We start from the raw sequence: 23,078 nt of genomic DNA on the forward strand, positions 1-23,078 counted from the left end.
TTTTTAATTTTGTGCTTTTTTAAGCACTTTTTTTAATTTTTTTGTGCTTTTTAAAAATATTTTCATGCTTTTTTAGGCACTTTTTTCCATTTTTTTGTGCTTTTTTATCCGGTCTTTAATTATAATAGTCTGTGGTCCGTTCCTGTGAATTTAACAGTGTGTAGACCGCGGGCCGGTGTCCTTTGGGTGCGTTTTCGTCAGAAATCGTGCGAAAATGAGGGAATGATCCAATTTAATTACAATGTATAGAATCTCGTCCACCAGATCTTAAATCATTGGTACGAATTTGCTCGAACCATTGTAAGTAAAATGGAACCTTCGGCCTTAGAATAAAATCCTTTGGAAGGCTTTCGTCAGATTTCGCATGTGGGCATCGTCCACTGGGCGTTTTTTTTATCGTAGGAATTGGTCATGTATTGTTATGTTGTTGTTATATCAAATAAGCACATTTATACAGTGAAATTATATAATAATCAGCGTAATTATACAATTGTTAATAATAAGGGCTGATTTTTTTTGGAAAGTAGTTATCTAGTGAGAAGGCGATTACAGTTAAAAATGAAAAACTATTGGGTTGCGGATACATTGCAAAGCGAAAAGAAGTTGGAGAACTCTTAAATTCAAAAATTAGTATTGCCATTGTACGTTAAACAAGTTCGATATTTTATGGTTTTTATTATTAATATGAAGTTATCACTTTTGTCGAGCGACCCGTGACGCACACCTTTTTTATTTTACATTTTGTTTCCAAAAGCAGAAATATTTTACTAATTTCCTTTTCGTTTCCTATTACACTTTGCCTCAGGCTATAGTTTCTTAATTTTATGCGGTTAAGTTAGAACATGCAACATGCAAGACACAATCATAATAAAAATGGGTAGCCAGAAATAATAAAAAGTAAGATTGTATGAATAAACTACACAACCAAAAAATATCCAACTACGAGTTAAGAAGTCCTTCAATGAACTTAAACTCTCTTAAGTAGCATTGATAATAATATTGTCAGAAGTAAATTGTGTACATTCAACAGTCAATAGTCAATTGCAATGTCTTTGTCTCCAGTTTAGTTTAGGCTAGAGTTTGCTAATAAATTCCGATGGATATAATTGCGATTCCGTTTACTATTTGAGGAGGTACGTACAGTAAATTGAACTAAAATTAGCTTCCTTGTATATCTTCTAATTGAACAGCTTTGGACGGACTTTGAAAATATTAGCGGCTGCAATTGAAGTTATCGTTGATAGATTTCATCAAATGCAGCTTACGTTAAATCGAGGTAGATCGTGATTAGATAACCCAAATATCGGCCGCGTGCGTCAATAGAGGTGCATTTTAATTAAAATATTAGTTAAGTTAATATACAGGGTATAAATTGCAAAACGAACAATTGGCTCTAAGGCTTCAAGGAAAAAATATATTTCAAATACTCCCAGGAACTTTACTCCCATAAATATTTTCAGAAACTTGCTGTCGGACGGATTGAATTTTGTGATAATATTAATCGGCAAATAATTAAATAGCCAGGTTTAGTGCAAAATAACTGTTTTTATACATGAGAAACTTAACTGAAACGGAAATCCCCTTCATTTGGATGAAATTTTGCAAGGCCGCTTTGTAAAAAAACTTGATACTAAAAACCCTGGAAGTTATAAAAAATATATTTAAGTAGTTTTTAATGTATTTTTATATTCAGTCATTTTAGTGCATTGTTCGTTTTCCAAATGCGGCCCTGTAATAATATGAAATGTAAATAATACTAGATACTCATATTCCAAATTGACTATTCTTCGTTCTTCTTCTATAAGAAGCATTGTTTTTGTTTAGAATAGAAATTGCATTTGTTACAGGTTTGTTCTGGTCTTCACTGGTTTGGCTTTAAGCGTGTTCTGTACTATTCAAGAATTTGAAAAGCAAGCAGGCGATGTATTGGTGTACATGGAATCAATCGTCTGCACCATCTTTTTCTTTGAATTAGTGCTAAGGTGAGTTAATTTCTTAATGTAAAAAATTTTAGAAGCATATCCTGTAGTTGTTCACGCGAGCATTAGATGAGTAATAATTCACAAAATGCTTCCTGTTGATAAAAGGGTGTTACTGGAATGACTCTTTCCTTGCGCCTTTCATGCATTGCTCACAAAAGAGTTAACGCTTGGAAAACGAGCAGACTTTTCCTGGAACCTTTCTACAATCAGTGGAAACAAGCACTTTAAAAGCAGTGGAAAACATGCCGTTTTATTTAAATAACCATTAGTGAATTAATTGCAAAAGTAATTAATGAATTATATTTTTGCAGAACGTGGTCCTCAGGATGCCGATCTCGCTACCAAGGCTTTTGTGGTAAATTAAAATTCCTAAGGAGCCCTTATTGCCTCATAGGTAAGCCACTAAATTTTCATAATTTTCGTGATTTCACATTGCGGCCATTTGTTAAAATTATATGGCAGTCGTTTCAAGGACCCGTAATGGTTTCCGCATGGCCAGTGATGCAATGCGCTTGAAAATAACAGCTTTATTAACTGCACGCATTTCAAAGTTCAAAACTTAGAAATTTATCGTTGTATTTGAGCATTTATTGCAATTGTATTTCAAGACACCTGAATTGCTTTGGACAAAACAACAACTTCTTTTGGAAATAGTGTCGTTATAAAATACGTTTTTTTTGTAAGGACACGATACTAATAGTTTAAAGGTAAAAGTAACAAAGAGTAAAACGGACGAAAAATAATAATGAGTTATTTTTAGAATTTAATGACAAACTAATGCAAATAAATAAACATAACTTGGCATAATTTTCAAAGCTAAATTATTTGGAAATATTTTTACGCAAAATATCTCGGTAAGCGTTTTATTTTATATGAAAGTTATAATAAATAAAATTTATCGTCCTTTCTGTAAAAAACGATCGGTTTTAATGCCCTTTCATAAAACTAAAATTGTTGTCGTTATTTCAACTGGAGGTTGTGTTTGCTGTCTGCTTGTTGATCCGAATTCGTTCTGATCGTATCGACCCGCGCGTCCTACAGCCGAATGTGATTTTTCTCGCCTCGATAAGACTTCCTACACACGTATGAACATTCTGAATATTTTTCTTTCATTTAAAATGTTTCATGTTGTATTTTGATTCCTAAATACTTTTTGCGATTTTTTTACCCCCAGACTCCTACTCTTTTACTAATCTTTCTGCCAAATAAATTGTAAACTGAAATTTACAATAGACTCATAGGGGAATTAGCAAAAAAGGAAGGAAGCAGGTGTGTATACACTGAAGGAAATCCACTGGATCCACATCGCTTGATTGGATTAGTAAAAAAGCCTGTTTTTGTTTATAGGACTTAGTTGGAAAGCGTAGATATAACGATAAAGTAACAATATTTCAAGACACAAAAATAGCAGTTGATGTTTCTTCACCTTCTTCTATCCTGTATTCTCCAAGGCATGATCTGTAAAATATTTTGAATGATTTTTGTAGAATTCGGATCAATTTTTCTCCTGCAGCATCTCTTAATTCCTCAACTGTTTCAGCCGTAGCATTTCATGTACCTACAGTTGCGAAATAACATCAGTAGTCAAATATATGAACCGAAAAATGAAAGTAAGGCAATATTTGAAATTTTGCACCAATATGAAATAAGGCGCTCAGAAGATAAGGAGGAACAGGCGAAAATGCGTTTTGATGGAAACAAAGAACAGGAGAATAGACGCTTAGATTCTCCGAAGATAGAAAAGAGCAACAGAAAGTTTCATATAAGGAAAAGAAAAACCGGCAAACAATAGCTCCGAAATAAAGACTATCGACGTAGAAACATGAAGACGCATTATTTACCACAATGATTTAACATAGATAAATAGTAGAGGAACGAGTTACTCGTGAATACAAACAGATTGCAGCTTTGCGTAATGAAAGTGATACAGAAGGCCCAACTGGAATACAGGGACTGGAAGAAAAAAGATGTTGGGACCATTGAGGTCAAAGTTTTAAAGCATATTTCATCAATTTTTTACTCTGTCAGTGAAAATGGCGGTAAAGATAGAAGAGCTGCGGCTTTTGCTATGAAAAAGTAAACGACTCGGAAAAGGATATGAGAAAATAAATGAACCGCCCTTTTGCACAGCGATAGTTATTAGCAAAAAGAAGTTGTAATGATACCTGCATTTCAGAATAGTATTTTCTTATGATGAAACACAATAAAACTTCATCTTCTGTCACAAAGATTCCAAGAGAAGAAAAGATCACACTAAAAACGAACAAAAATCCTCCAAAGTTCGCTTCGAAAAGTAATAAAGAAGAAATAAGATAAGGGGAAAACTTAAAGCTAAATCAGCAAAAATATTAGCAGAATAGAAAATCCATCAAAGCCACCAGCAAAAATAGTTTCAAACGATCCCAAAACGATTTGCAAGTAACCGAAATCTGACAACAGCAACAATAGTTCGCAAACGGATAAGGCGGAACAAAGGACTAGGAGGAGTTCAATTTTCTTTGATTCTGAGGCTAAGATTGGTGACATGGAAAGGCGGGAGTGGAAATTGGAAGCAAATGTTGAAAATGAATGAGTAGAAGATGTTTTGGAAAAAGTGAAAAAATGGGTAGAGAATAAGGCGGAACAAAGGACTAGGAGACGTTCAATTTTCTCCTGAGGCTGAGATTGATGACATGAATGAAGAGCTGGATTCAGTATAGTATATATATAGTATAGAAAAGGTTTGAAGATGGCGCCGACGAGGAAGGAAGACCAACCACATTTGGTTGTCATTAAAAGAGTTTAGTTTTAGTAATGGTTTAGTAGTGAATCAACGGCATAACTTAAAATTAAATAGCTGAAGGAAAATAAAAGTTTAATTTGGCTGAATGAACACTTACATTGACTTGTGTAGTAATCAGCAATTCATTCTTCATAAACGTAGCTGCAAATTATTGGTTTTGTACATTTTTTTACGTCTTTGATCAGACCTTCTTTTGCATTCTCATGTTTCATTGCATCGTTTTTTCGATACAGAAACCACACTCGATTGTAGATACGGTTTGCGAAGGATTTATGTTTTCAAAATTTTGTTGGGTATTTGCCTCAACATTTTTGCCTTTTTAAAACACATAATTTCCTCTCGTCTTTTGTTACAGGTTGGTAAAGAATGCGCTTATTTTTCAATAATGAACGAATTTCTTATCAAAAAATAATCAAGATCTATCACCTAGAGGGTATCCTACGGCACACATAGGCTCGAGCTGTAAGAAAAAATCTTCTAAACCTTGATGAATTTTTACCATATCTGGACAATAAAGAAACAACTGTTAAACTCACTAATGAGGAAAAACATCCAAATTCCTTTGCTCGACATACTAATAAAGAGAAATGTAGACAATTTCGAAACTTTGGTAGTCCAACTCGTACAAATAGATATTTGAATTTTAACTCACATCATCGGTTAATGGTAAAAAAGGTGATGTTTATATGATAGATCAAAAATAATTTGTAATGAATCTAATTTTCAAATAAAAGACAACACACAATAAAAAGGTTTCAATTACCTTAGTGATTACCTTTTGACAAAGAACGTGTTTTTTATTGTGAAATAATAGCACTATTTATCATTCGTTATAGAAGACGTGAGACGTGAAGAGTCTGTCTTGTTCGCAAAAAACCTGAAATACCCAAAAGTTTTGAAAACAGTCAATTTATAAATCACAGTACAACGTCTTCTTTTTTGCAACCTTTATTGATTAAAGTAACAATTCAAACAGGAAATTAATCGCTTAAATATGGCATTACTTAAGCGTACCTGTAAAAGAGTTTATGGTGTGCTTGAAATTTGTTTTTGATCATCGCTCTTTTAGCTATAAACAATAATTTTATAAAATTATTATAAATTCATGGGTGTCGTTGTTCGTAAAATATTTGATTGAACTTTCTAATAATAAAACAACATATAGAGAAATTGAGCTAACACACACACGAAGCTCGAATGCTCACACTGAACTGATCCTGCGTCTAGCAGAAGATTTATATTGAAACACCTCTGAGGAAATTGATTTGAGGCGTAAAAGCCCAAAAAACGTACCAGTTTATCCGTGCCCAATTTTACTCTGCCTGATTAAATGTGATTATTTCAACATAATTCGCCAGATATTGCATGTAGGAATTTTACCCTTTTAAATAAAATTAATACGCCAGCATCATAATTCATAATAATTGAACCAGTTTTTTTCGAATCGACAAATATTTCAAACCAATCACTCCCTCCGAATCACAACAGAAAATGACGAAATCCCTGCCGAAATTGGAATAATTACAAGACAAAATCGAATTAACTGAAGCCAATCAGCCCTTTGAATGGGAACCAGGGGTCCTCGAGCGACCTGAACATACAGGGATATCATATGGAGAAACACATATTAAATTAAACCACAATACAAATTAAATTACCTTCGAACACCCAGCGTTTTTCATAATACAATTGAAAATTGAATTTACGACGGTGAAGAACGACTTAATCGGTAGTTGTTTGCAATATTACAGTTATAATTAAAATAACAACAATTGCGTGTTAATTAACTTAAAAGTCCCTGGTTTTAAAATATCCTATTTCTTTGTCACTTACTGGACAATTCACTAGGTTTGTTTTGTCACATGCAATATTATTATTAGACATATCTGCTATGATTTATGAAGTAGCGTGAACAAGTATGATTTGTCACGAACGCTGCTCTTCCATGCCTTGCCATAGTAAAACAATTATTTTTTTTACATTGAGTAATCAAGCAGCAGACATGAGAGGTACCCAAATGTCAGCAATTATCCATCGAATTACTAAAGAGCTTAAATGTTAACTCAGACAAGTTCTAGTCGAAATCAAAACTGGCAAAAACGAATATTCAAACTGGTCAACAAAGATTAGATGATTGAAGGACCTATTATTAGCTGAATTATAGCATCCAACGGCATTTGCACAAACATGAAATAGTACTATAATGTTAAAACGAACATTAATCTCACCCACAAGAACAATGTTGAGTGCCAATGTTCATATTATGGCTTATCACAAATCCGGTTACTTCTTGCTAATATCACAAACTTGTATCGAGCCGCTGGCTTTATATCGGCGCTCTCCTTTTCCATTGGCATATTTGCAATACTCCTTTATTCCGATTAGAGATGGCAATTTTGAAGATATCGAGCTGAGATTTGCCTCAAAATATCCTTTCCAATTTTCTTAAAGAAGTTCGGCAATTTTTCACTTTAGATAATTGCGTTGCCTTTTATAAAGACGACTAAAATTTAAGTAATTATAATACAAAGAGACCACTGGATTAAGCGTTTTTAGAACTATTTTATTGGCAGGATTTTGAAACGGTTAAAAGTTGCTGAGTGGTTGCAAGAAACACTTCAATTACGCGTTTTTGACGCTATTTGGCCTTCATGAAAGTATAATATTTAATTAAAAAATTAACTTTTATCCAACACTGATCACGCGAGACCCTCAGATGGATGAAAAAGATTTTCTGGCAACGTTTGAGATTATATTGTTAGTATATGTGCAAATAAGAACATCGTTCTTAAGTTCTGTCCTAAAATATATATTTTTTTAACTTGGGTGATGCTTCGCCCCATTAAATAGCCACAAAAATGTGTTAACACTGTTAAAAACATCATTCCCTAATGTTGTTCCTATAGGTTACGGCTTTAATATGACCCCAAAATGTTGAAACAAATTTGTACATATTGGCCACAAAAAAAACTTTAAAACTTAATAAACATTTATTTGTCAAGAATTTGCAAACAATTTATTGGGGGGTTCCTTTCACTAAAAGGAATTATTAAAGGTTTAGGGGTGCTGTAAACCTGTCCTCAAAGAACTTCATATTTTCAAAATGTTTTCAACCTTTATGTCTCCAAAACTCTCAACTCAATTGGCTAAATGTAAGAATAATTTGAATAGAGCGCTTATATAACTATCGCCCTCTCAAGAACTTCAGGAATTATACAGTTTTTGGAAAAAGTAAAAAGCGTCATTTTTACAAAGAAGACTTTTCAGGGTGCACCTATCAAGTGAGTTTCACAATATTAAGTAAATGTTCTTTTGAAACACTTCAACAGAATTGTTTTTGCACTCAGACACTCAGCTGTTAAGAGGCGAACTTTTGCCCTGGCTTAAGGTTAAGTGACAACATGTAAGTACTTAACATACACATTATGTTGTTGTGATGTGAATCAGCACACTTATCTGGTAGTTTCTTAAGTGTCTCAATGGCTAAATTTTTGAACAACATGTTCAATACCTGGTCAAAGGTCCTACAAAACTTAAAGGTGTCCGTAGCTCTGTAATAAAAAAAAATAGTTGGACTGTGCCATATTTGGTATGAGAAAATGTTTTGCGTTGAAGCAGGAAAATTCAAAATAACTGAAATACATAAACCACGACACGATAAAATATTTAAAATATCAAGAAATTTTCACTTGGAAAATGTATCAAATAAGCAAAACTTCATATAACCCTATGATGTATAGTAGTCTTTGTAACAACGTGGCCAACTTCACATGGTAAAATAAGCTTTCGCTTTTTTGCTAACAATCCGCCACTGTATAGACTAAAATCTAAAATATTATTTATTTTTAAACTGTATGCCTCAAGCATTGATGCGCTAGTTCTGATAAAACCCATGTTCACATAAAAGTTTTACTTTTATGTAGCTGCTTGCACTCTGAAGCTTCTTGTTTGATGCTGTAGATTCATAAAATAGTTTACTATCACATCTTATGGCTATAATTCCGGACTTACATACATATCTTGTCTGTCGCCTGACACCGTTAATTTAAAGGCGCCATAATTTTCCTTTTCATTGTTGCAATTCGCTCGGAAATGCACTTTGCGTGCAGTTCCTTGCCCTGTAGGTAGTTTAATATGACTGACACTATTTGACCCGATTTCGACAAAACAGGCATATTTTTAGCAATATTCAGTTGCTATCAGCCATCAAAACTGTATCATCGATTTACCCAAATCTAATGCTAACTGCAAATGTTAAACCTAATCGAATGTTTCCTTTAAACTAAACTTAACCATTTCCGAAATCTGTTTTTTACCAGAAGCTAGTTCCTAAGACCTGGAATATTAATAAAATCCTTTCTAATATTCTTAGCTCGTTGTTCTTGCTATATAAACATTGATAAGTTCCTTTTGTCTATTTTTGAAAATGAAAGTAGTTTTTTTTATTATTTATAAAACATATGAGTATACTCCTCCCATTTTTAATATCCTCCCCGTAATTTTAATAATTATATTACATATGTACATCGATGACCTGAATGCCTGAATTATATCTCCAAAATATTATACCAAGGATTGAAAATTTTTTATACAAAATAATGGATCATTGGTAATATTTATCGTTGCTTATTATTTATGGCTGATATTTATATCTTGCTTTTTATGTGCTTAAATTGGATAATAAAAATGATCGCTAGTCGTTGCGTTGGGTAACCAGAGGATAGAAACAGGCAAAACTGTGCCTGTTTCTTAACTTAATGCATTTTAATGAATTCTTCAGGCTCGTGATCAACCTACCTTGTTACCAAAAATTCCTCCCTGAACGCCTAATTGAAACATTTCTTACAACTATGTATTTGCAACTATTTCCAAAGTAGAAATTTTTTTAACTTTCCAGGCCTTTTGCAATCAAAATGCATCAAAGTCAATAGTCGATATTTTTCCCAAAAAATAGCTTGGAAAACGCCTAATTGACACTGTAAAAATGTCATTCTCATATTAACCTGGCCAACATTTAACATAGAACATAAAATATGTACAAATATTACATGTTATTTCTATCTCTGAGGATTTATATTTGAGTAGACCGCGATATCGAGAATTTCGAAAGCTTAGTGGAAAAATTAATTTAGACTATTCAATGGAATTTACCCAGACAGGATAGGTCTGGATATGTTTCCTTAAATAGTCGTAATTAATATTTGCAAGAAGCTTTCAAAATTATTAATAACGCAATCTACTCAAATATTAACGTTCAAATAAACAAAAATAATTTGGTTTATATCTTAAATATGTATATCAATTATTAAGTTTGTGAATTGTTTTCTTCTGGGATCTCTTAAAGAGACAATTATTTTAAACCATCATATAGGTCTCACCCACTCTATTAAAATGCTTCTTACAATAGACGCATATTGTCAACCTTTTGCTAAATAGGATTTTTTACATTACGAAAGCACCGCCGAAAAGTGATTTATGTTTAATCTTGATAACTTCGGGAATCAATACACAAGATTAGAATAATGTTCCAAAATAAAAAAATGTTCCTAAATCGTTTTGGAGGGACTGGGCGTTGGAAAAAATGTTTTTCATAAGTTTTGAACCATTGTTTTTAAAAAAAATTTTCAACGCTCTGTTACCCGAAACGATGCTATTTAGGGGAATTTTTCAATATCATGTAGGGGTATTATTCTAATCTGTTCTATTGATTCCCGAAGTAAGTTGTCAAGATTAAACCTGAATCACCCTGTGTATATACCAATGAATCTTATATATACCAACCAAAATACACCCAAATTAATTTAGGCATGACCCTGTGGGTTGGTGTTGTTGGTGCGCTAATTTTCTAAATCGAAGAAACTCATAACTTCGGAATTGAGAGCATGCAGCATCCTTACACCAACCTCAAAATTTTTCGAACTCCAATTACCCCAATAATAGAAAATACATCGTCCTATTATGTTAAAATAAAGCGAAACGAATTAAAATGTTAATTAGCCTGAGCAAATTTAATTGCCTATATATACAAATTTGCGTAACAATAAGTAAATAAATCTGCAAAGCCTAATAACCAACGAATTACATTAAATATAATAGTTGAACAATGTTGGTTTAAAGCAAATTGAGCGTTTAAACGTTTATAAATTTACTAATCTAACAAGAGCAACTTTTTTATTGGTTTTGCTCTATTAAATCTCAGTTTAGTTTGGTGCGTCATTCTAGATTTACTTAATGCATTCGATTAAGTCATCCTGAGACGTTAAATGGATCGGCACTATCAATATCGACATAGATAAAAGGGGGCAAATAAAAGGGTCAAAATGCGATCTTTATATTATTGTAGTCAAAGGGTTGAAACCGCAGTGGATATTTCTGTTCGACTTTCAGGCCATAATTGTCAATATTCGATAAAGCAAAGGTGTAATATGCAAGTGATGTTTTTCAATTATCTCTTAGATATTGCGACCATAATAGCGTCAGTAGTAGTTGTGATAATTACCATCAAATCCGGAGGCCAAGTGCTGGCCGCGAGTGCTTTAAGAGGTTTGAGGTTCTTTCAAATATTGAGAATGGCTCGTATGGATAGACGAGGAGGAACCTGGAAACTTCTAATATCAGTCATTTACGCACACCGACAGGTATAAAGCTCAGTGCAAATATCATCTAAATTTTTGAGCGTTGTCGGTTTTTTTCAGGAATTAATGACAACATTATATATTGGATTTCTAGGCCTAATTTTGGCATCGTTCGTTGTTTTTCTAGTAGAAAAAGACTTACCCAATACGAAGTTTACCAATTTTGCTCAAGCCTTGTGGTGGGGCGTGGTGAGTAATTAATAGTTACCTCCTTAAAGAAGTGTTAAAGCAAACGAATTCCTTCAGATAACGCTATGCACTGTTGGGTACGGCGACATGGTTCCAGAGACTTGGCAAGGGAAAATTATTGCATCTTTTTGCTCTTTGCTGGGAATCTCGTTTTTCGCTCTACCAGCTGTACGTACATTACAAACCGGTTCCATTCCACTACTCACTTTTAATATACATTCAGGGAATTTTGGGATCCGGATTTGCCCTCAAAGTGCAAGAACAACAGAGGCAGAAGCACATGATTAGAAGAAGGCAACCTGCTGCCACGCTTATTCAATCTATTTGGAGGTGTTACGCTGCTGATGAAAAATCAATGTCCGAGGCAACTTGGAAAATTCATCAAGTTCGATACAGTCCTCCAGCGTAAGTTATCTTCAGGAACAATTTTGAATACCCGTTTCTAGCCAACATTGTGTTTGCAAATCTCCCTCTTCTATTTTAAAATACGAATCTACATCAATTGTTAAAGGTCTGCTAGCATAAGATCTGCTCGCATGGCTCACCATGTATTTTTTATTTTATTTTAAAGTGGTAGATACTAAAGTTGTTTATTAGTACTCAAATTTTTAAAACTTGAAGTTAAAATAAAAACTTGAAAGACATAAACTTCAAATTTTAGGTATTTTTTTATTGCAACACATTATGTAAGTATTTATAGACAGATCGATAGGAGTTTTCTCATGACAGCTTTTTCTCTATATTGCATTTTAAAAAATATAAATAGCAACAAATCAAAATCGTGTTGAAATCGCCAGCATTTCCATAAAATTATGACAAAAAGCTCTTAAAAACAAGTGTGCTATTAAACAAAACCTACACTACAGCAGTTGTTGAAAATGAGCACCCACTGACAAAATACAGGGTCCAGCTCTTCTGTGAAAATTCTCCCGAACACGCTCAAAAATGCCGGAAGTAGCAGTATTAAGTAAGGATTTTCTTCCTTACTTTCCACTCTTAATCTAGTCTGTCGTATTTTTCAAATGTCTTGTTCATTCTGGTTAATTTTCGTCTTTCGTGACTGCTGTAGACGTGTTTTTATACGCTCTTCAAAATAATTTTATCAAAAGAACTGCCTGAGAACAATCGCAATTTGTGATTAAACGGAGGCAAGTAATGGAAAAAGAGGAAACTTTAATTACTTACAAAACACCCTGTATATATCTTAAATCTGGAAAATAAATCCTATCAATCTGCCTCAAAATAGAAAGAGTGTTCCTTTTAAAAAAAGAGACATGTCAAATGTTAACATCAACGTTTTCAGATTTGGATAATCTGAGTAACAATGAAAAACTTTTGTATTTACCACTTTTCACAATTTCTTGAAATAACTTATTTAAGGAGGCGGGGATGTCAACTTATGAGGAAACACCTTGGAGCGTATTCGAAAAATTTATTAGCAAATCACCACGAGTATGACAAAAAATCGAGCATGTGAAAATCGGGAATAGTAATGATCCTCTTTAACATAATTACACATGTTCAACATACTTGGCTTCCTTCTTTGTTAAATTGCATTATTTCTTTACATGATGAGAAAATAAAACTGTACTTTGTTTGCTTGGGATTATAAAAATGTCTCTATCAACCCAAATTGGCTTAAATTTGAGATAATGTTACGTTTCATTAACTTTCTAGCAGGAGAAGCAAATAGCACGTGGTACAACACGGATATGGCACAAAAATGTTTTTTAATTGCTTTTGTATGTTATATTTACAGAAGGTTAGCTAGTAGCTTTCGACACAATGCTTCTTTCGTTGGACGATTTTCAACCATTCGACGAAATCGAAGTCCAGCACCATGTACCATTCCACCATCTCCAGCCCGCGTTCATAACAAAACACTTGCCAGAATGAACTCAACTTCAGATTATGTTGGTAAGTCTTTCAAACTGGCAATTTGCCCCAAACCGACGAAAATCACTCGTTTGTTAAATTGAGCAGCCAATTTGTAAGGGAAATAAAAATGAATCCATTGGCAATGTAATTGCTTAGAAGGAAAGACATTTGTTTAAAAAACGTTTATTAAAATAAAGCATTTGATACTGGCACAAAATGTGCTTCAGCTATTATCAAAGCAAATTCATGTGTGTGTGCTAATATTTTAATTGAATATATATTTACGTCGATTTTAAAAAGAACGAAATACAGGTAAATAATGGTGTGTTGCTAGTATAGAACATTTGTGAAAAATTGTAATACACATGAATGCATTTTTCAGTTGATAGAGCATGTAAACAGAATGTTTCCGTTTTGCATAAAGTAAACGCTTTTATCAGCGTAATTCAAGTGTCAATGATTCTTTCGCGGTAAAATTAATGTAATTAATTACGTACAGAGTGTCCGAAAAAACGCACAAGACATTTTTATGCCGACGTAACGTATGCTCGAATTGCTTTGCTTCTAAACATGTTTGTCAAATTTTTCTCAATTATGTTATCGAGTGATCTTTAATGGTTGAATTACCGGAAAGTGTGAAAAAACTGACGTCGTATGTTGGCAATTTATTGTGTTTTCGATACACGCAAATTCGCTCATTTTCTTATCAAAGCAATATAATCAGAAGCTTATTCATCTGTTGGAAAAACATCGATTGATTGACTAAACGATAACTCGATGTTGTCGGATTAAACACATGGTTCAATTCTTGAGCTTCAAACATTACTCAACACTGAGCGTTCAGTTTGAATGACAAATTGAAAAAAAAATGTTGCTTCCACTGAATATGAGCCATTTTTAAGTTACCGAAACCTAGAAATAAATTTGCAAATTTCTAAAATTGCTGTCCACGAAGAACAGTTACTTTGTTCACTTGTTACAAGGAAATTGTTCTTTGCCGACAAAGCAGGTTTTTCAAGATTATATGTTACTAAGCTCATAACAAGCATGTGTACGCGGTAAATGAACCATCAGCTTTGTTAGAGAATTTACCGCTTCAACTTGTTTGAATTGTTAAACTTTTCGCAGTAGTTATTTAAATGACGAATTCCTGAAACGTTGGATAGAAAGCGGAAGGTAAGCAAGGGCAGATCGTGAGAGAGGGGGTCATGACTCCCGCCCTTGTGCTGAGTTTCTGTCAACTAATGATAATTTTTCTAATTTCAAAACTAACGAATTTATAGATTACAGTTCATTCTTACCAACGTTCTGCAAGCTGGGGCCCAATCCTCCATTTTATATTCCTTAATCCTCAAAACACTCACACTACACGTTAATAAACAATGAAGGTCCACTCCGAATGGAAAGCTTTAATCTTTCCGTTAGCGGAAAACGGACAATCAGCGCACTTGCCTTATTGACTCCAAATCATCTGTATATGCCGTCTATAAACCAAGGGCTGACGACGTATTTTGTTCACTCCCCGTACCAAACTGAATATTTAGTCAACTTTTCCATAAAAAAATTAATCGATGTTAAGGCTTTTACTACTTTTCGAAGGCAACGAACTTCAGAATTAACGGGATGATATAATTGTTTGCTTGATCATTCCTTTGGAAAAGGCATTTGCAGGTCGATTTACGTTTTTCTATTGTTGACTGTTTCATAGAAAATGTGTATTCGCATGCAAATGTTTTAAAACGCACGTTTCTGGTTTTTAAATAGTGTGGATGGTCGCCGTGAAGAAAACAGGTTTCCCAGCCAAATACGAGCATCTCCAATCATGGAGCTGAATAGACTTTTTCATGCTAAATTAAATGCTCTCGGACTTTTGTTCGATTTTTATGAAACTTCGAGTCTGTTCAGCTCGATATGATGTGTTTCATAGTTCGATCCACATTCAATACTCCGAAACTGGCTTTCCACACGAGCTATCGAGTTAGCATTTTGCTCAGTTTTCAGAAGTCAATTTTTATGAAGCAGCTGGATGTGTCGTGCAAAAGTAATTTAATATTAATCCGATCTTTAAATAAGATCCACATTCAAACTGCACGCCTCATTAAGAGCGGTGGGATCAGTCGCTTTATTTTTGCACGAGTTCTCGGATCAGCTTATTTTACAGCTAGGTAAGTTTTTCTGACTTGTGCTTTTAGGCCGTGGAAAAGATATTCTTCTCGACGTTTCGCTAGCACGAGTGACTTGCTTCTTAAGAGATGTGGCGCTCGAAAGCTTACACTGGACGGCACTAATGTGTTTGGTACTCGATTTAAGGAATTTGTTCTTGACGGTTTCGTCACTTATGTAAACCTTTAATAGGCGCCGATGCTTCTCAGCTTGGGTTGAATCGAACCTTTTTGAAATTTTGCGAGTGTTATTGGATCTATTAGGTCTTTCTGTTTAGATTCTTCTATATCGTTATGAGATTTTTTTGTGAGCTGACAACAAGAAAACAAAAGAAGAATGACACTGAAAAGACAGGATTTCGAGCACTTTCCAAGGCCTAAACAGCAAAATACAGCTCCTTTGAGAAAAAAATTCTCCAACAGAATATCTGTATAAATACGCGCCCGAAAAATCGTATGAGTTTAATGCAAGCTTTTGAGCAAAACACCTCTGAGGATGCAAATCACTCGTCTTCACGAAACGTCAGGAAGAAATTATTCCTGAAAAAAAACGAAAAGCTCCCCAATTTCAATTTAAATTTACTTTTGAAGACGCTTCGAAAACTAACTAACTTAGCTCGGAGAAGTCCTTTCACAATAAAAAATGTGTTGGTAAAAGATGCCTATTTAAAATCTTGAGTTTTTCAGTCAACAGAAGTTAGTGGCAAAAAATAAAGACCCTGTTTTTCTTGGGTGAATGTATCGGCTATATATAACCCATGTTCTGGGCTTTAAAAGCGAAAACAGAGTGATTTCAGTCCTAAATATAAAAAACATGATCTTATAGTCGTCAATAAAAGGTATTCATTTGGTCACCAAATTTAAACAATGAAAATAGAATATTGGACAAGAGCAAAATAAAATATAAGGTACTAAGAACAAAAGTAATATTATTTATCAGTAATTTAAAAGAAAGTGAGCATTCCACATATGAAAAGTAAACTAAAAACAGCATGTTTTTTTTAATTTACCGTCAAACAACATCTCTTTGTCCTTTGGTATTTATATTGTATTTTGCTCTACACCAGTTTCGATCACTTAATGACTTTAATTACTATTTATGTGTTTGCTAAGTATGCTTTTTTAATTGCTGTTAAATATTACTACTTTCGGCCATTGTACGTTATATTTGATTTAACTCATGCTAGTTTTTCTTGTGTTTTCTTTAATATTAATGACAAAAAAAATACCTTTTATTAATGACTATGCGACGATTTTTACTATATTTAAGACTGAAACGAATTTGTTTTTTCTTTTAGAGCCTTGAAGATGGCGTAAATATTACCGAAATGTTGACCTAAGAAACATAGTGTTAGTTTAATTTTCCGCCACTTTAGCCACTGGAAATAGGCATTTTTTATCAATTTCCATCACTAGTCACTAATAAACCAGAACACCAAAAAATATATTGTTCACCGCGCTCACAGCCCGACTTTGTTACCAAAAAATTCGGATAAACTGAATTAGTAAAAGACAGCGCTTAGTAAAAGGCTCTAATGAGTATTGAAGTAATTTTCACAGTCGCCGAGATATTAATGGAAAAGTACAAGAATTCATCAAATTTGTCGTGTACTACTTCATACATTTTTACATTTTGGTAATTTGGTTTCTATGTTTTTCTTGGGTTCGAAAATTGCGGATTAAATCTTTCTCGAAACAGCCTATCGAAATCAACGACTAATTGTTTGACTGATATTTCCAACTATTTCCAAAATATAAGATGTTTACACTTAGATACTTATTACTCCAACACTGGAAAATGTTGGAATCTCATTAGATATTCGACTTACTGGCAAAACCTAATTGATGAACAATCGTTTTTGAGGTGGACTATCTAAAAGCTCATTGCGACTGATGATATATCACTCAAAATGAACTTACAAATTAATTTAAACTTGTGGGTTTTTCGGGTTTTAGGCCGTCGCACAATAGAATTACTTCCTATTGTACGACGGCTTAAAAACCAGAAAAACCCACAAGTTTCAAGGAATTACCTCGAACGCCTATCTCTATTTACAAATAAATTGTTTCGGAGATATGACTTTTTAAAATTTAAGATGATTGAAAGAGGGCGAAGCGATCTGAAATTTTTGGGTTCTGAAGAAAAGCGGATTAAAAGCTGCTTCAAAAGGGTTCTTGCAATAGATAGAATATTTTCGGTCGTTTTCAATCTGAATCGGTTCAGGAAGTGAGTTCCGAGTTTCAGCTCAATCACTAATCATATTTTTATATGGTAGTTTATACAAGTTTTTATGCACTTTTATCTCATATACACAGAGTTTTCGTTTTAAGACTGACATCTAGAATTCTTATTGAGCGGCTGTAGTAAAACCTCTAGGTCTTTGACCAGCATTTTACAAAAAGAAAGGTGTCGTTTCAAACGATTGTGAGAAGGATGCAAGCTTTAACATAATACGACACTTTTCAAACACTTATCCTGTATTTAAATATATAAGAAATAGTCCCGTTTGTGTATTATTGTCTAAGAAATAGTTGAAATACATCGACGTTTCATCAAGCAAATAGAGGAACGCTGTAATAAAAACGACTTCAAATCAGCTTAAGTCTATTCTATTTCTGACCAAAAAATATGTGAATACGTGTGAAACGCTTTTCCCCGGACATCCCGTATGCAAGTTCATTTTGAATTCTTTCTCTAATTCCATTTATGTATTCTAAGCAAACAAACTGTCCGATGCATTACGGTGTAGGATCAACTAATCGACAAAGTCAACATATTGATTGAATAGTTCCGTTAACAAAGAATAAACTTTGTCTATTATTGTCATCAAGCGCTTAACGGAAGGATTATTGATCAAAATTACATGTACTATCATAAAACTTAGTTATCGTAAATATATCTGGACTATCCCAAACGGACCGCTCTTAATATTCCAGACGGGAACTCAAAAACATTTCAATGTATTGATATTCCGCTCCGGAGTGTCTTCGGAACCTCAATAAATTTTTCCTAAAAACTATGCGGTCTATACGGCCATTCGGTCACCATTTACATATGTCAACCGTATTAAAACGATATGTATGTTAGGGAGAAAAACACATAAATAAACAATTTTTAGGCCCAAATCAGTAATAAAAAAATGGGGCATTACTTTTACATGTCAGGTCAATTGTGTTCGAAACAGTACCAGCACTCGGATTTAAAACGCCCCACTAGGGAGGGCCAAAAATCAATTATGCAGTCAAAAATGGTGTTAGCATGCCACTAGAGAAATTAGGATGATGCATTTGATTCAATGTTTGCAGGTAGCAGGAACAGTAGCTACGGAAACAGGAATAATTTAAACCCCAACTTCATTGACGATTCTACTGCAGTCAACGACACTAAAATTAATGTCGAGAACCAGGATGGTAAGTTACTTAAATTAAATTAACTTTTTATTACATTTTGTTATTGAACTTTTCCATAAAACGGATGACAATATTTGCAACTGCATTTTATCCCTTACTCATAATTATTTAAATTACATTTTAGATATGATTTATTTTTTAACGGGTTGTTACTATTTCAGTCACCCATAATTGTATAATAGAGAAAAGTTGGACGAATTTTCAGATTGATCAATCGAAAATACAAAATTACAACCAAACTTTGTAAAAAATAGTTCATTATACTGGTAATCAAATATTTTCATTTCGCTTCCATTTCAGTTTCCCTAGTATTGAGGAAACTTGTACAGGGTGTTTGGATATCGATGGAATTCTTAGTTTTTTTTTCTTCAGAAATTCTGAAATTCGATATTCTCGTTAATTAACCGTCAATAATAACAATAATAAATCAAACATGAAATGACGGGCACAAAACCACCCAAAAGTTTTATTTGTTTCACCTCTATAACTGGGCTTCTTTCGGTTCAAAACCTTGCAAAATGTGGTGCGTATATTAATATTGCTGATTAATTATACAGGGTGTCCCTGAAAGGTGCGGAAAAAATACTAGCACACTTCCTTAGACTAAAATATAATGATTTGACCCAACGTATCTTAGTCCCAAACTGACTGATTTTGGGCAAATAGAATTGGCTACAAGTCCAATTTGAATTTAGTTTTTGCTAAACATAGTTTTTAAAACTTAAATTTTTAAATGAAGCGTTCGTGAAGGTAAGAAATGGAAATCTGATTCCCATTGCGTTGTAAAATGTAGAGGTCTACACTCTACACTTAATAATTTTCATGCATTTAGAGCGAAAGATATTTTTGGAGCCACACTGTATTTTACTTTTGCAGAAAATTATTTTTTCAAGTTCACTCATGACTTACTAAACAAACTTGAAAAGAAATGGAAATTGTTACCTCGATATCCAGATTTGAAATATTAATTTCCTGATTATCTATAAGAAGTGTATTGTCACAATATTCGTAGATAAATCACGAACTGTATATTTTAAATCCAGATATTTCGTAAACATCTACTCAAGTCAACTTTAACCAATTATACATTTATTAAGTAAAAGATTTTGGAGAATACAAAACTTTCTGCAAACGTAAATTACAGTGTGGCTCAAAAAAGTTATTTCGTTCTAAATGTGTCAAAAATAACTACTACATTTTACAACAAATCAGACTTCAATTTATTATCCGTAATAATCCCCCTTAATCAAATATTGTGAAAAAAAATTAGGACAAACTAAAGCCACATTGAACTTTCTCTGTATCTCCGAAACCATCCACTTTTTCAGGAAATTTTAAGTTGATCAGATTGTCATCTTTAACCCTCAAATATTTAAGAAACGAGCTTAATTCGTGATGCCGTTGGTGACTTTTTCATACATGCTTATTTAGAAGCATAATGTTATTTTTCCATTTTAATATGTTATATAGCATTACAATATAACATTATAATTCTAAATAATATTTTCAAGAAATTTAATTGAAAAATGTACATTTTTCTAATGTGTATATCCAAAATTATCAACAAAATTAAATGGTTTTTGAGAAAATAAATTAAGGGTTGAATGACTTTTATATAAAAGTTTCAGTAAACTGAAACGTACGCAAAACATGTATTGATCTGAGTTTTGCATTAATAACTGACACCAGGAAATACATATAATTAAAGACTGAAGGTTGAGAAAAACTTTTTGAATAATTTTGAAAACTTTTTAATAATTCATACATTGTTAATTTTTAAAAGTTTCTAATTTACAGTAGTTTCCTCCTGTTCATCAAAAAATTACTTAACAGACAAGTTTTCAGAATAGTTTGCATTGTTATAAAAACGTAAGCTTTTCTTTAAGAGGAACAATTGGGACAAATGTTTCAATGTGTTTTACACAAGTTCTGCTCGTTTTTTGAGTCGCTTTTTTCTCAGTGCCGTTCACCTACAAACCCGTAAAATTTGTTAAATACCTTACAATAATTATTTGGGTACTCTGATACATCTGGACTAAGAGTAGCACTGAATTTGTCATGCTAGAAGCTTCAATTAATTTTATTCGGCAAAAAAATGTCGAATACTAGCAATGGTCTTCAAGACGGCAACACTACAGGCAACATATAGATCTAATTATTTTTGGTTAAATCGTCAAAATGAGCGAATTTACCAAGAGTTCGGAATAAATTCAAAATGTTCCAACGAATTTATGCACCTGAAGAAACTTCAAGAAAGTTTCTTTCTCTACCAAGTGTGGTAAACAACATATGTGATTCAAATATCAGCCAATATTTTAAGTGTTTTCCAACAATAACTGAAAAACCACCTACGCCCTTTTAGTGGGTTGCTGGAATTTTCTATGCGATAAATTTAAGATGCCTCCTACCCGAAGCTGTCCTATTCTATGCTACTTAATGGGTCTTTTTTAAGGAGAAAACACTCAAACGGCTAGCTGTGAAGGAATCAATTTTTCCGTCGAAAGGGTTAATTATAGATTCTGGCGTTAAAGTCATGTTGTTTTTAATTAATACACATGCACGTATATGCCCTCAAAATGTAAAATAATTTTCAGTAAGTCTGTGCATTAACATTTGTTGATTTACAGGAAAGGAAGCATTCTATTTGATGCATTACAATGTAACATGATTTAAATTAAAAGTATTTCTTTGTAAATGATTACAAACTACTTAGGATTTCTTTGCGAGCACTGAAATAACTCATTGTATACAAATAAAGCCCTAAAGTTCAAATATTTCCAGGCACTCTTTATAATGGCATTGATAACTGAAAAGTTAACATTTCAAATGGCCGAAAAATTGAACAATCAAATTAGTTTCAGTGCCGCTTCCAACCTATTTCATGTTTCTAAGTTATACTTAATCAATAAAGTAGAACTATACGGTCATCAGTTAATGTTTCTGTTGCGGCATTTAGGTAAACACGAGTTCCCTTGTGAGGTATCACACACATGATTAGTTTTTTTCCGTTCTTATTCTTGTTAACTATATGGATGCTATTTTTAGTTGCCTGATCTTATCCGAGCAAGACGATTAACTTAATGCGTTGGATGAGAAAATTAAATCATTTATCTCCTATTTTTTTAGTATTTATACAACTTTGTTTTATTGATTCGGATTTATGTTTTTTCTCTTCAATAAACTCTTTCACTTGTTTGAAGCTTTAGATTTAGTGGTTTTGTGCCATTCTTTATTATCGGCATGTTTCTTATTCGATGATCGACATGTTTCTTAAACTTTCCAGTTGTTCGTTTTTTGTCGAAACCAATTCGAAGTATTTCGAAACACCCAAAAATAAATATTTCAGTTTAGTACAAATTGAGAATGATGCACAATTACATCTAGGGAAGCGCCTAAAAAAATTGAAATTTCTACATGATGAGAGAAATGATGTCTTAATGCAGATTTTCAGATTCATTAAATGTTGTTGAAAATGGAAATGAATTTGCAGAACACTTGAATAAAGAAACTATGGTTCATTATGGAATATTTTGAAAACCATTATTTACCTACAAATCTGAATTATCTGCCTAAATAAACTTTCATTTGAAACGTTTATAGTGTGTCGAAAACTGGCGATTAATATTTTCAAAAATATTTATACGCTTCTGTCTTCAATTTTATTTTCAATTATTATTTTTATACTATTATCATGTAAAAAATCTACTTCAGTTAGTTCCGTAAAAATAAAATATATGCCTAAAATGGTTAATAAAACATAAGAAGGCCACTTAGCCCTACAAAAAGGAGATTCTTGTTCAAAATATTGTAATATTTTATCTTGATTTTATATAATTTTATCTTTGAACGACCCTAGACAAGGGTGTGTTTTAAGACATTACTGGCAGTAATAAAAACGAACCTGCATAGTTAATACATATTTGCTTTCCAGACACAGACAAAATAACATAACCTACTGGTTGGAGCATGGAATTCCTATCTATCTAGATATTAGCTTTTTGAAAAAACATTAATTTAAAAAGCGATTTTGATTTTATGT

At 33.0% G+C, this 23,078-nt stretch overlaps 1 protein-coding gene across 3 annotated transcripts in view; it reads left to right on the forward strand.

Annotated features, from left to right (window-relative positions):
• Positions 1-23,078, forward strand: part of LOC109533863 (potassium voltage-gated channel subfamily KQT member 1) — a 69,233-nt gene that overhangs the window by 38,779 nt on the left and 7,376 nt on the right. For all 3 annotated transcript variants that reach the window (XM_019899369.2, XM_048666596.1, XM_048666598.1), the window contains 8 exons: positions 1,848-1,982; positions 2,294-2,376; positions 11,221-11,402; positions 11,460-11,588; positions 11,646-11,756; positions 11,812-11,993; positions 13,348-13,505; positions 18,935-19,039. In XM_019899369.2, coding sequence (XP_019754928.1) covers positions 1,848-1,982; positions 2,294-2,376; positions 11,221-11,402; positions 11,460-11,588; positions 11,646-11,756; positions 11,812-11,993; positions 13,348-13,505; positions 18,935-19,039 — 1,085 coding nt within the window. The remainder of the gene's footprint in view (positions 1-1,847; positions 1,983-2,293; positions 2,377-11,220; positions 11,403-11,459; positions 11,589-11,645; positions 11,757-11,811; positions 11,994-13,347; positions 13,506-18,934; positions 19,040-23,078) is intronic.

This window comes from Dendroctonus ponderosae, unplaced genomic scaffold (genome assembly GCF_020466585.1).
Source record: "Dendroctonus ponderosae isolate FM_Combo_2020 unplaced genomic scaffold, Dpon_F_20191213v2 Dpon_F_20191213_1, whole genome shotgun sequence".
Lineage (NCBI taxonomy): Eukaryota > Metazoa > Arthropoda > Insecta > Coleoptera > Curculionidae > Dendroctonus > Dendroctonus ponderosae.